At 42.2% G+C, this 13,103-nt stretch overlaps 1 protein-coding gene across 1 annotated transcript in view; it reads right to left on the bottom strand.

Annotated features, from left to right (window-relative positions):
• The window catches only part of lrp2b (low density lipoprotein receptor-related protein 2b), a 63,516-nt gene extending 52,869 nt beyond the window's left edge, over positions 1-10,647 (bottom strand). The window contains exons 1-11 of the mRNA XM_015361864.2: positions 10,590-10,647; positions 9,265-9,387; positions 7,812-7,928; positions 6,275-6,385; positions 5,876-5,989; positions 5,602-5,718; positions 4,923-5,066; positions 4,207-4,323; positions 2,872-3,000; positions 2,310-2,479; positions 1,460-1,683 (exon numbers count right to left, since the gene is read on the bottom strand). Of these exons, the coding sequence (XP_015217350.2) occupies positions 1,460-1,683; positions 2,310-2,479; positions 2,872-3,000; positions 4,207-4,323; positions 4,923-5,066; positions 5,602-5,718; positions 5,876-5,989; positions 6,275-6,385; positions 7,812-7,928; positions 9,265-9,387; positions 10,590-10,647 (1,424 nt within the window). The remainder of the gene's footprint in view (positions 1-1,459; positions 1,684-2,309; positions 2,480-2,871; positions 3,001-4,206; positions 4,324-4,922; positions 5,067-5,601; positions 5,719-5,875; positions 5,990-6,274; positions 6,386-7,811; positions 7,929-9,264; positions 9,388-10,589) is intronic.
• Between the last annotated feature and the right edge of the window lie 2,456 nt (positions 10,648-13,103).

Genomic DNA, 13,103 nt, shown 5'->3' with positions numbered 1-13,103 from the left:
TTTGCCCTTGCTGACATGATTAGGAGGCAAGAAATACAGCAGTTTGAAAATGCTTATTCCTGTTTTATTAAATGTCTATAAAGCACAAAAACTAGTGGAAAAATAAACAGACTAAAATACAGCATCATAACACACTGTGGTTTCACAAAAACTGTTTTAACCTTTCATACCCTTCTGGGTAAACTGACAAAAAGTGATTGAATCAGATCTCCAGCTTATAAAGAACAGCTCTTTCTTCTGTTCCTGAATTCTGCAAGTGAAGGATTGATGGGTAAAACTGCACAGAGCTGCACAAGCAAAGTTGACGTGCTCACAGCTGGAGACATGCATTTGCACATTTGACATGCCTTTAGAATGGAACAAAAACAAAAGAACTAAAATAAGACACCTAATACTTTGGAAGGCACGATCCTCACCAGGGCAGGTGGAATGAAGACCGATCACCTAATAATTTATAAAGTTTCTCTGATAACTGGATCTTTAAAAAATATTCAGTGTACAGTATGTGAGCAATGGCTTTTATATGCCCGTTCCAAACATGAAATAAAGCCAAGAAATGGATAGAAAATTCTCTCTTCAAAAGTTGGTATCCCTGACCTCAGCAAAATCTGATATTTGGGATCATCATACAGCATGAATAAAGAAGTATTGCTTGCAGACAAGAAAGTCTTTCTGATGGTGCAAAGAAAATATCATAGAATGTTTGTGATGGACCAATGAAAGACGCTATATGAATCCCAGTTCATCTGTTTGAGGAGGATGGTTGTGTGCTCATTCAATAGAAAGATTACAAGAGCTGACCAACAGACCGCACAAGCAAGACCCAGCGAGATGTTTCTATAAGAGCTTATAACATTAAACTCATCTTTACTCCATTAAGGATGGTAATGTCCATATCACTGCCACAGCAGGTCATCAGGATAGACCTCATCCTAGGTCCTGTAGCATTAAGCGAATTAGAGAGCACAAGATTCCCTTTGCCAGATTGGACCCATACAGTTGGGTGGACTGGGGTAGCCAACGTCAACTACCTTACTCAAGGTACATCAGCAGTGCCTGAAGTCATGAGTCTGACTGGCTTACACTTTGTGGCTTGGCTACCCATGTCACCTGTAATTTCTACCTATGGGCACACCTGAAAGATCAGATATTTCTGGATTACCATATTTGAATTGAATCGGATCCTATTCTGTTTCCGTCAGAGTGTATTTTTTAAAAATTGACTTTATGCTTTAAATGAAGTATGAATTTTTAATGTTCGGCAATAATTCAGATTCTAATTTGGTACATTTTGCCCTAAATTATTAAAATATAACAAGCTTGTGAAATGGTCATATTAATAAAAAATCTTTAGACGTCATTCAGTTTAAAAAAAAAGTGGAGGTAATGTTTCTACTGAACCAAAGCCCTCACTGGTGAAGCGCACACACATAGTCAAGGACTGAGACCGGTAACGTACCCCACTGTGGGATCCAGAGCCAGTCCATGAGGGTTCTGGAGGTTCTCTGCTATCAGGGTGACCCTGTTTCCACCATTGTAGTCACAAAGGTCAACCCTGTCGACTGCGCTCTCAACCACATACAGTTTGAAGTTGATCCAGTCCACAGCGATGTTCTCTGGACTGTCTATGGACATCGAGAGGACCTCTGTCATATCTGTCCCATCATATTTTATGGAGTACACCTGGGGAAACAAGTGGACTAGATCAAGGCATGATGTAGCAAGAAGCAGAGTTCTGGAAAAACAGCAGTCTTCCCTAGGTGTCACTGTTGTTAAAGTATATTTTCTTTCCATGTTTAAGTTCCGGACTTCTTTTAAAGATAAATGTTTACGTGGTTCTTGGTCTTGTTGTATGCACTGGGTTTTGGACATGAACAGGCATTTATATTTCTGGTATACATCACATTTAAACTCCCCCAGAAAAGAGAGGTAAAGAAAGTGTTTTGAGGCATCAGGGCCCAATGACATTTTCATGGGATTTGTCCGAGATTAGTTCCAAGTTGGGGACAACAGGAATGAAACAGTCTTCATCTTCTGGAAGGGAGTAAAAAGAGCACTAGAATCTCACTAGATCACAGCACAAGAATAAGAATAAGCTCCAGCCTTTTACTGTAAAAATGTTTGCCACAAAAAATTACAATTACAACAATTACAGACAGCTGCAGCAAATGGACATCTTTGCTGCCAGACACAGAGAAGTCTGAAGGTTTAGTTTTCAGAAACCAGATGCTTTCCCTGTAAGGCAGGAATCACTCAGCAGAGGAGCATGAATAGCAGGTTAAACCCATTAGATATACATCAATACAAACCTTCTTGCTGGTTTTATCTGTCCAGAAGAGGCGCTGGCTCACCCAGCTGTAATCGACTCCCACAGCCCGCCCTTTGCCCTGCGAATGGACCAGAACCCGCATGTTCCTGCCATGAACGTCCCCAATCATCACGTCTCGGCCGTTAGAGAAAATGAGTTGGGGGAGGCCAGCTGCAGGCAGGCACAGAGAGCAGCAGTGTTCAGGCTCATTTATCAAATCAATTTCAAAGATACCTACCTGCTCTCCCAGGTGTGTTTTCATGCAGCAGAGATTCTAATTAAAAGATCTACCATAAACCTGATTGTTATTAACAGTTTTTCACAGTTAGACAAAGGACAGTGTAATCAAGTACACACATTACTGCACCCCAAAATCTCCCCTAAAAAGTGCACAACTTAACTGACCAAGAGATGCAATGCAGGTTTTAATTTAATAATACCTTTCTTGCAGATTAACATCTAATGAAGTACTTGTTATAACCGATATTACACAAAGCTCCATTAACCATTTGTTTCAATATGACTGGGGCAAGGAAATAAAGACATTGCCTGTTGTTCCTCACCTGAGTTATTGGCTTTGCAGTGACGTCCCTGTTCTAGAAAGTACCCACTGGCACAGCTACAGACATGTGTGCCAGATCGATCCTCACAGAACTGGTCACACATCCCCCAGATGTTACAGTCATCATAGTCTGTGGGTGCAGTAGGAGCACAGCATTATAACTGGAGTATAAGTGAAACATGAAACTATGGACACAGATGGAAAATTTGCACAAAAGCCTGTGGGAGTCTTAAAGAAATGGCAGGAAAAGATCCATGGATCCAATAAAGTCTGGAATGAAACAAGCTAAATGGCTTGCATGGTCATGTAGAAACTTTCCCATTTTCTTATTTTCTATATGTAAGACCTGCCAGCTTTCACCCAATCATAGGTATCGACCCTTGTCTGCTTTGTGAACTGAAATTGTTTTCAGAATTCAGGTCAGAGAACTTCTGTGATCTGTACAGAAAAGACTATGCATGCAGGCTGATTACTCATGAGCCCAGAGGTGCTCGGTTCTGGCGGATTCTAGATGGCATTGCAGGGATGCAAGAGGTCTCACCGCAGCTGAGTGCATTTTTTAAATACATTTATTACGAGAGGCCTTCTGGACAGCTGAGCAGGGAGACACCATTTTTCTCTTCTTCCCTCAACTCTAAAGCTCAGAAATTTCTAGCTACTTTTTATACCCTGAACACAGCTTGAACAGCCTCTTTTGTTACCACAAATATCAAGCTAGGAAAAAGACATTCAGAACATTGCAAAATCCCAAAAGTTCAGCTGCCAACCACGTTTCATCAATGATTGGAAGGGCTTCAAATATATTTTGGCATCATCATTTATTTAACTAGAAAAGGCAGACGTGATTTAATGATGCTTTAAGTGAGCCAATTGTTGACTTCGCTGGATTAATCAGGTTTTATTTCCAAGTCTTTAATTCTTGAGTTAATACCTCCTATAGAACAGGAGTTCTTAAGTCATTACATGTTCAAGTAAAATTAAATCCAGAAGATGCTGTGGCTCTTAAGCACGAAAAAGCTTCGTGACGTTTTATTAGTGATCAGTCATTTGTCAGAAACCCCCATCTAAAGAGATTAAGGAAGCATTATTATAACAAATGTTTAAAACGTTTCTATTGGATTAATTTAAGGCTGCACTAAGAGTGAGCACTAAGTGATTTGTTCTTCATCTCACGTGCAAGACAGTAGAATCAGCACTCCTTCAGACAGACACCTGCGAGAGTGACGGACCTGAACCAGGAATATCACTGCTCCACCCAGCCTGCACAGTAATTTTAGATGGTTGTGGGTGATTTTTCCTCCTATTACAGCTGAGAGCTTGAGACCAAGAGGCTTACCGACACACGTCCGGCTGTCGTTGGCTACGATAAAGCCATCAGGACAATAGCAGGCTCCCCCCTGAGGCGAGGGGTGGCAGCGAAACTCACAGCTCAGCAAGGAGCAACTCTCCAGCCCTGAAAGACACGCTTGTTCTTAATCTGGCTCCTTTCTTCCAGCTTTTTGTCTAGCACACATGAAGCAAAACTCTCCTTTGTGGACATGTCTTCCTCACTTTGCAGGTTTTTGAGGTATTGATTGCAAGAGAGGGAAAGGAGCAACAGAAAACAGATGGGGGACATTTGAGGAGTGTAACTGGACAGTTTAATTTTCTAGAGAATGCTCCACTGTTTAACAGCCTTAAGCCTTAAGACAAACCTGAAGTGATACAGCACATAGACCAGGCTGCATTATCCAGACAGACACATTGACTGATGCTACACCATGAGGGCATGAACCTCTTGAACGTCTTGATGATGTTCAGGTATGCTTTAAGCATTGCAAACCAGAGGTGAGCCAGGTGAGACACACAAGAGACAAGTAAATTACTTGTTGTCAATACACAACAGATAAGTTAGAAACACAATAAAACTGACCATATCCAATGTGCATATGAAAGTAACAATACTTGTTCATTTAATAATAAATAAAAATTCTAAATGTTCTTTCCTTTACATGCACAGATGGATGGTTTTATAAAAGTCTTTGCTTGCTGTGGAAGGGAGTCTGGGCTCACCACATGTCAGGTGTGCTGTGGTGTTGGTCTCATCAGTTCCACCTGGGCAGTCAACATGGCCATCACACACCTTGCTGACTGGGACACAGAACAGAGATCCGGGGCAGGGCCACTCCCCAGGATAGCAATCCCGAGAGCCAGTATCTGAAACAGACAGGACCATAAGACTCCTAGCACATGTCTGTGGTATGGCCTGGTAATGATGCATAGAAATATCCAAAAAGCATTATTTTTAATGAATTGAAAAGACAACATCACATCTTGCTTGCCTGCTTAACATCACCGAAGTATAAACTTGTATTTTTTATTTTAATGGTCATCTGAAAAAAATGGCAAAAAAGTGTTTAACTGCATATTTTATGTTCCTGTCTCTTCTCAAGTTATAAATAGAAACAAAGTGTCAAGCAGATACAGTATACATCCCTAAAAGACACAAATAGTAACCAGTTGATCATCTGCTTCAGATGCACATACTGTACAAAGCCTCTTTTTTACTATCCAACGTCTGCTTTGCACCTCATCCAGGAGGAGTACAATTTTTATTCATGTTAAAACAGTCTGAGATGAGCAGCAACATTGCCTTCTGGAGCCATGGCAGGTCAGTATCTGAGAAAGGGGGGAGAAAGGGAGGGACCCTCTCTCAGGCATGTGCAGCTTCGCGCCCCCTGCCCGTGCTCACCACATCCCTTCTCGTCGCTGGAGTCCCCACAGTCGTTGAACCCGTCGCACACCCAGGTGTGGGCAATGCAGCGCCCGCCGGCGCAGGTGAACTCGCTGCCACTGCAGCTCCCATACTCTGAGATCAAGACAGACAGAGTAATAATTTCTCATTGCAAATCTCCCAGGGCTTTCATGAATTCTAATCCCTCAGTTCCCATGTTAGATGACCTAAATTCCACTGACATTTCCCTGCAATCTCCTTGCCTAGGTCGAGCTGTGGCCTCACCACTCACCACAGCCATGCTCATCGCTGTCGTCACCGCAGTCATCCCAGTGGTCACAGACAAAAGACAAGGGGACACAGAAGCCATTGTTGCACTGATACTGGTGCATTGGGCAGTGCTGGGCTGTGAAATAGTAGAAAAATGTGTTGTAGACAATAATAATGTTGTAGACAGGGGAGATCTAGACAGCTGTGTGTTATAGACAGTAGTGTTATTGCCAGATGTGTTTGGATGTCACGTTTTACAGTTAGGGCATTGGCCTAACCTATCAGACACAAAATGGACATGTATATTTTGGGTAATATGGACGAACGTTACAGGTTCAAGTGCCTGATACCAACACTGCTGTTGATGTCCTGACCAAGTGACAGAAACAGTAAACCATTTCCTGAAGTATTTTCGACTTACTGCAGTTGGCTTCGTCAGAGCCATCTCTGCAGTTCTGGATGCCATTGCAGTGCTGGGAGTGGTCGTAACAAGCTCCATTAGCACAGGTCAGCTGAGAGCAGCTCGGGTAGTCTGGGAGGAACAAAAGCACAGAGTGTGAGAGTGAACTTTCCGGAAAGCATGAGTCAAGTTCAAAAGACCATTTTGGACCCCAGACAACCAAGATCTGGTGACAGACAAATAAATAGAGCACCCGACCAGACTAGCTTTTACACCTAACGTCTTTGCGTCACACTGCAGCGAGCTGACAGGGCATGACTTGGGGTATCTGTGGGAGTTTCCGCAGAGCTGAGGGAGCAGCGAGACTGAGGTGAGAGCTGGCAGGCTGGGGGAGGCCAGTAGGAGGAGGGCTGCTGGATGAAGAGTGCCCAGAGTTTTGGACAGCAGGGCCAGGCAGACAAGGCAATGAGGGAAGAGTCTCATGGGAAACATCAGTAATGCTTGTTTGAGGCCAGTAAACCGTTTAGCTGCTTGGCTGGGAGAGTTAGGGACTTTGAAAAGAGGTTTAGGCAGGAACTCAAAGAAGAGCTTTGGATTTTGTTTCGGTGTTTGGTTGTGATGCATTTGTGGTTTTCTCTGCACTGCGAAATAAAAGGCAAGGGTATTTTTCTGAACCTTGGAGCTATGTGTTTGATGGTTCTGTGGCCTGGACCTGCATATTTTAAAGATATGGTGTCACGGCACACCCACACTAGGTAGGAACTGTAGCACAGAAAAAATCTATAAAAAGTAGACTTAAGAATGCAATAAAAACAATGAATCTGAAAAGATTTTGCACTACAGTGCAAAATAGCTCAACTATTTACAATCAAATAGCTGTAATTAAAATGATTGTCTGTCTTTACAGACTGCCCTTTGATACTCACATTTTTTAAATGACATTCTTTTATTATAAAACATTTTAAATGAAGGAATAACTGTTGTAAAGCTTGCTCAATGACAAGACAAGACTCGTGATTCAACATACTAGAGATGTTCCACCACCTGAGTTTCTGTTTAAGGGCTCTGGTAATGACGCAGTCAGCCCTGAGCATCAGAATACCTATTGCCCTCATTGAGAGACTAACTACATGAGTCAGCTGATTTAATAGAATGCTTTTAATTTCTTACAACCTCCTTCATTGTTGGTAAGGATTAAAGAGTCGCACTGCAAATAAAAATTATGAAACATAGTGAAAACCTGTTTTAAAAGTGATTAATTTAATGGACAAGGGTAAAAGACCTAGACCTGCAACTCTATAAACATATACATATACATATATACCGCATTCATTATTTCTCAATAGAGTGTTGACAGCTCTTAAATTAGTGAAAACCTCATTCCAGAAGCATGGTAGCAATTATTCCATGTGAGTGAAATGTAATGTCCATGTACCCAGATTCTTTTTTTTTCCCCAACTAAAAAATTGCTTTAAAGCCTTAATCCCCAGCAGAAATAACAAGCCAATAACTCAAGCTGAAAAGACAGTCCCATCAGTACCACAACAGCATCACTTACTGCAGTTGTGTTCATCCGAACCATCCACACAGTCCTGGACTCTGTCGCAGCGGAAGTTTCCCGGGATACACTGGCCCTCCTGGCATGTGAACTGGCTGGGAGCACACTCCTGGCCATCTGTGGATGGAGAATCTTACTCAACAGGAATTGTGTGCATTTGGAGGTTTTTATATCACAAAATAGATGGACTGTTCTATGATTCTCAGCCAGTTAGGTGAAGCAGCCTTACTACATTGTGAACAAGCAGGCTTGTGAATACGTCTTTTTTTAATCCAATAGAAATATTGCTCTAGACTTTGAGACAGTTTTTTTTAGGGAGCAGATCATCTTGGAACCAACCTATACATCTAATTACATTACCCATTACAGTGACTAGGGAGTGGGAAGGGTAGCTTCAAAATTCATAATTTTATGCTTAATTCAAAATGTTGTAAAATTTTGTGATACCATCACTTGATTTATTTTGCTACCAAGATTTAATAAACCATTCTGGAAACGTGTAAGTGTAGTTTCCCTTTAAGAGCTTGGGGGCACAGGGCTGCTCTTGGGTAAATTAATATTACATTACTGTGCACTGGTGTTATGATTACAGCTTGGCCTGATCAGCATCTTTCTCTAGTGCCAGTAACTATTCATCCTGCCTGCATCAGCAGGTATAATATCTAGCATGCAACAAGTGTAAGATATGGGCTAAAAAGGGAAGCTATTTACTTTATCTACTCCACACAAAGCACTGTAGTTTCTCTTATCTTAAGAAGTCTGATAACTGAGGTGGCGACACTCAGTGCTTTGCAATTGCCAGTATGCAGTTTCGCTTATCAGTCTCCGCATCAAAGCAGTTTTTGCTACTGGGAAACTACTGCTTAAGGAGTCACTATCTGTAAAAGCTTGCAAAACTGAAAATATTTCAGGAATTAAATCAGCATTAAATCAGCTGTGGAGGAGTCTTTAATATGATTACACGAAAGGAGGACATGTTGCAAATATCTGCTGGTAGACCGGTAGGTGACACTCTGGCACTAGTGTTAAAATCCTAACCTCCTTCTGTGATCAAGAGTGGATCGTTCAGAAGACGCTGGCTTTTGAATGAGAAATTCAGCTGAAGTCCTGCCTGACTTGTGGACGTGCAAAACCCCCGTTTTGTTCTTTATAACTTCACAGATATAGCTCTGTAGAGTCAAGTGGCAGCCAAGAACAAACCTGGATTGTCTTCCTTCGGGTTAGCAGATAAAATAATTAGGATTTGCATTGACTCAACCAATCAACAAAAGTCAACATAGTCTGCCAACCACCCTTATGGCATTGTGAGAGTGATCAGCATATGACAAGCAATTTTAATGCTGATAACGGTAGCACTTCAGCTGAAACATTAGTTTCGCGAGAGGTTGAGTACTCCTGCTTTGTGCGTCCATACTGACCAGCTTCGAAAGCTGGGACTCGGACCGATACGCACTGCAAGTTCTCTGCTCATCCGAGCCGTCTGGACAGTCCTCCTCGCCGTCACACACGAACAGTATGGAGATGCATTCTTTGCCCTGCACACAGGTGAACTGGTCTGAAGCACAGGAATGGGCAGCTGAAAGGGACACATGCAGAGCAGCATTACCACACCATCCAGCCCACCCTTGAGCCTCCCCTTTTAACACATCAAGACAGCACAACTATGCTCAGAGCCAACTAGAGGAGAAAGGCACCCCCCGCCAACGGTGTCACATGCCTACAAGTGCCAGCAGGCAGCAGGGAACACCGTGTCCCCAAGACATCCCTGGCGAGCCTTGTGGTGGAGAGCTGGTGCCATGACCCAGGCTCAAACCCACAGTCCCCGAGGTCAGTCTCCACGCAGTTAACACCTTCACCAATTGCGCCGCTCTGAAAGCTCCCACATCTCATTTTTACGATCTCATTATCAACAGGTATACTGTACTCCGATTCTCAGCCTCACTGGCTGTGGATGTAGATGCAGCACTGTATGTTTCCTCCACTGTTTAATAACATTACAGGTGTGTCTTCTAAATAACTAACCCACCCTGCTTAATACTAACCTTCATTAAGATGGTACTAAACTACATTGGAAGCTTATATGGTGTTGTTAGGTGTATAAAACTCTGAATGGAGCAGAAAAATGAAATGATCTAATGCATAAAAAAATTGTGTATAAGCTTCACTGAAAACAAACCAGACTCTTTAAGTGTCCTGAATGAATTGAACAACCAAGTTCTAAAACCCATAATAAAACACCATTCCTTTAAGCTCTATTAAATTAAAAAAGGTGTTGATATTGGATTGATTCACACAGAGACGTAGCACTTATGTAAAAAGCAAGAATGCAATGAAAATGTAAAGTTTTTAATAAACAAAGTTAACAATCCTTTCGATTGTAGCCAAATGCCAATGTTATTTTCTTTTTTCTGGAGCATTTCTTGCCGAGAGGCTATTAAGGCTGCAAAAAATAAAGTTTGTAAAATACCATCTCCTCCCCCCAGAACTGTACTCGGTCTTGATTAAAACTTTTCAAGCCTGTATCCTCCTGACTCCGCACATCTAATTACACAATAGCATTTAATTCTCATTTTTCATAGTGTTTCAGTACTTTACATAGGATCACCAAATGTGAATCGTAAGTAATTTAAAATACATTATAATATACAAGAGTACAGATGTCTATTTCTAGTACAAATCTAACACGCAACCCCAATTAGTTTGAAAATAAAAAGTGCTAAAAATACCACTAAGGAACACATCCCATGTGGAACATCAGCTCAATGTGTCGAGGCCTACCTTGTGCAAATCGCAGGCACTGACCAAACACGATGGATAGGAGGATTCCTCTCATCATCCTGGAATGTTGTTACCCGTTTTATTTCTCTCCTCTTTTTGAGAAAGTGTTAATTCTAATGCTTCACTTCAAGCATTGTGGCATCCCTAAAACTGCTCCAAGTACCTGCTCTCCCGGAGCTGGGGCGAACCCTGTGTGGCAATCGTCCCTGCGGAGCAAGGACATTTACACCTCCCCAGGTGTGTGGGGATTTAAATTAACAGACACGTATGACTTTTATGGGTTCTCCTTCACAAGCTGGGATATAAGATTAACTTTGCCAGGTTAAAATGTTGATGATATCAGCAAAATGTGGTTACTGTCTGTCTTTGTTGTACACATGGGAAGTTACAAGCACAGCATTAAACATTTCACTTTAAACAATAATGCAATTCTGCAAGATACTTGCAGTATACCCCATAAGAGTTCCTCATTTCCAGGTAGTCATACTGTCCAGTGGGTATGTATAAGAGTATGGGCAATTTCTCCAAAATGAAAACCAGTGGCAAGTTGTATAAAATAATTTTGAGTTGTAGGGGAACATTGCATGGACAAATGTTGGATTTAAGGTAGAATCAAGACACTTGAACATAAGGCAATACCAATATTCTATTTAACAGATAATAGATCTTTAAAGCACTTATATTTTCAAGCACATAAGGACAAGGCTGCACAAATCTAACTCTGAACAGTGTACTACACATGCCCTGGGAATGAAGTCATTATCCTCTAGAGTTAAGCCTGAAAGATCTGGAGATGTTTGAATGCTTTCACACAAAACCTGTCCTATTGAGGTAGTAGCTTTCACAGTAACACATGCTCCCTGTTGCATCACACATTCTCTAAAGGAGAAAGACCTAGCCAGGTAGATGAGATGTTACCTAATTATTGTATTCGTAATGTGGAGAACAAAGTGCAACAAATACTCAGTTGAGAAAATATTATAGAGGATACTGATAGTTTCAGTTACAGCTTTGCAGACAAGACATTCATTCTTGTTTAGTCTTAAGACCTGTACTTGGGTCCTCTGCACTTAACATAGTGGAAGGGAAGCTCTTCAGTCTTTCTTGCTCTAAAAACAAATTGCCTCCAAGGACGTGTTTTGTTTGTGGATGATGGATGCATGATAGAGCACTTTGCATTGGTTCAAAAAGTGCTAGACCTTTTCAGCACTACCTAGAAGACGTAGGTTGTCCTTGAATATAGATGAAAATCATCCATCAGCCTTCCCCCAGCAGAGCACTGGAAAATGGGAAAGCTCTGTAATATCACTGATTTCTGCAGCCACCCCTCCCATCCTTGTAATTTTAATAGCTCCTTCTTAGTTTTGATTATGAAGTCCAGCACTGTGTCTCTGTTTCTTTCTTCAAATTATGACAAGTACCTGAAAGTCCTGCAGGATCCAGGATACAAGACAACTGTGCTGTTCATTCCCCTCCACTACAGTGAAAACTGGACTTCTACCAATGCCACATTAAGATGTTTAAGATGCAATCAGCAGTGATTGCATCAAGTCTTAGGGATTACAGGAAAGGACCAGTGGACCAATGAGGGTGTCTTCCATTGTGCAATATCCACCAGCTTTGAAATGCATTCAAATATCCCAGAACTGCTTACCTCCTCAGGTTCTCTTCTCGCATTTCTCCGCTGGCCATCACTCACCTGAAGGAAATGGTACCGAGACCCATTCAAGGTCACCCTCAAGTAAGGTGTTAACATGAATGACTGGGGGAGCCCCATTGGTCTACCTGCCACACCTGCTCCATCAAGGCCAACATTCTGGGCCAAAGGCTGCAGCAGAAGGAGGAAACCCAACTCAGCCACAAATCCCACTCCCCATGTATTAGGCTGCAGCTAGCTGATGGGAGACTGGCACTTCCTTCCAAGAGGTTGGAGAACCCAGTGCAATAGCCCACTGAGAGCTCAGAGAAGGCTGGAGGCTGGCAGAGACTGCTGAAGTGGAATGAAGACCAGCAGAAATGCAGGATGTAAGGGGGCAACTGAGATCTGACATGACTGGAGATGAGCTCAGTTGTCAGGGCAGATGCAGACAGGGGTGCTGAGCTGCCGTGGGGAAATCTTGTGGGGACCTCTGCCAGGGGTCTGGTGCTGAGCAGATGCATTAGAGACCGCCAGAACAAGTTCAGGACAGCCTCTTTTCAGGCAGATTCAAGGAGAGTATCCTTTGGTGAAGCACACTAGTATTGCCAAGCACACTACCTTGGTTTGAAAGCATCTCACCAAAAGAGCACCAGATCAGTGGCAGAACAGCATTTAAGTAATGGAGCTCCCATTAAATGGATGAAGGGGGTTGTAACAAACCAGTTTACGTATGTCCAGACTGCTCTGCATGGAACACAGCTCCATGTGGGAATGTGCCTGGATTCCAAGGATAGAAGCCTGTCTATAACACTTCTGGAAAGGAGTTTAATGTTTAAATAAGAGTTTTGTTATTTGCACTTTACAGTTCTTTGATT

Source organism: Lepisosteus oculatus, chromosome 28, assembly GCF_040954835.1.
Source record: "Lepisosteus oculatus isolate fLepOcu1 chromosome 28, fLepOcu1.hap2, whole genome shotgun sequence".
Lineage (NCBI taxonomy): Eukaryota > Metazoa > Chordata > Actinopteri > Semionotiformes > Lepisosteidae > Lepisosteus > Lepisosteus oculatus.
Note: the sequence above shows the minus strand (reverse complement) of the source record. Positions and strands in the feature narration are given on the sequence as shown.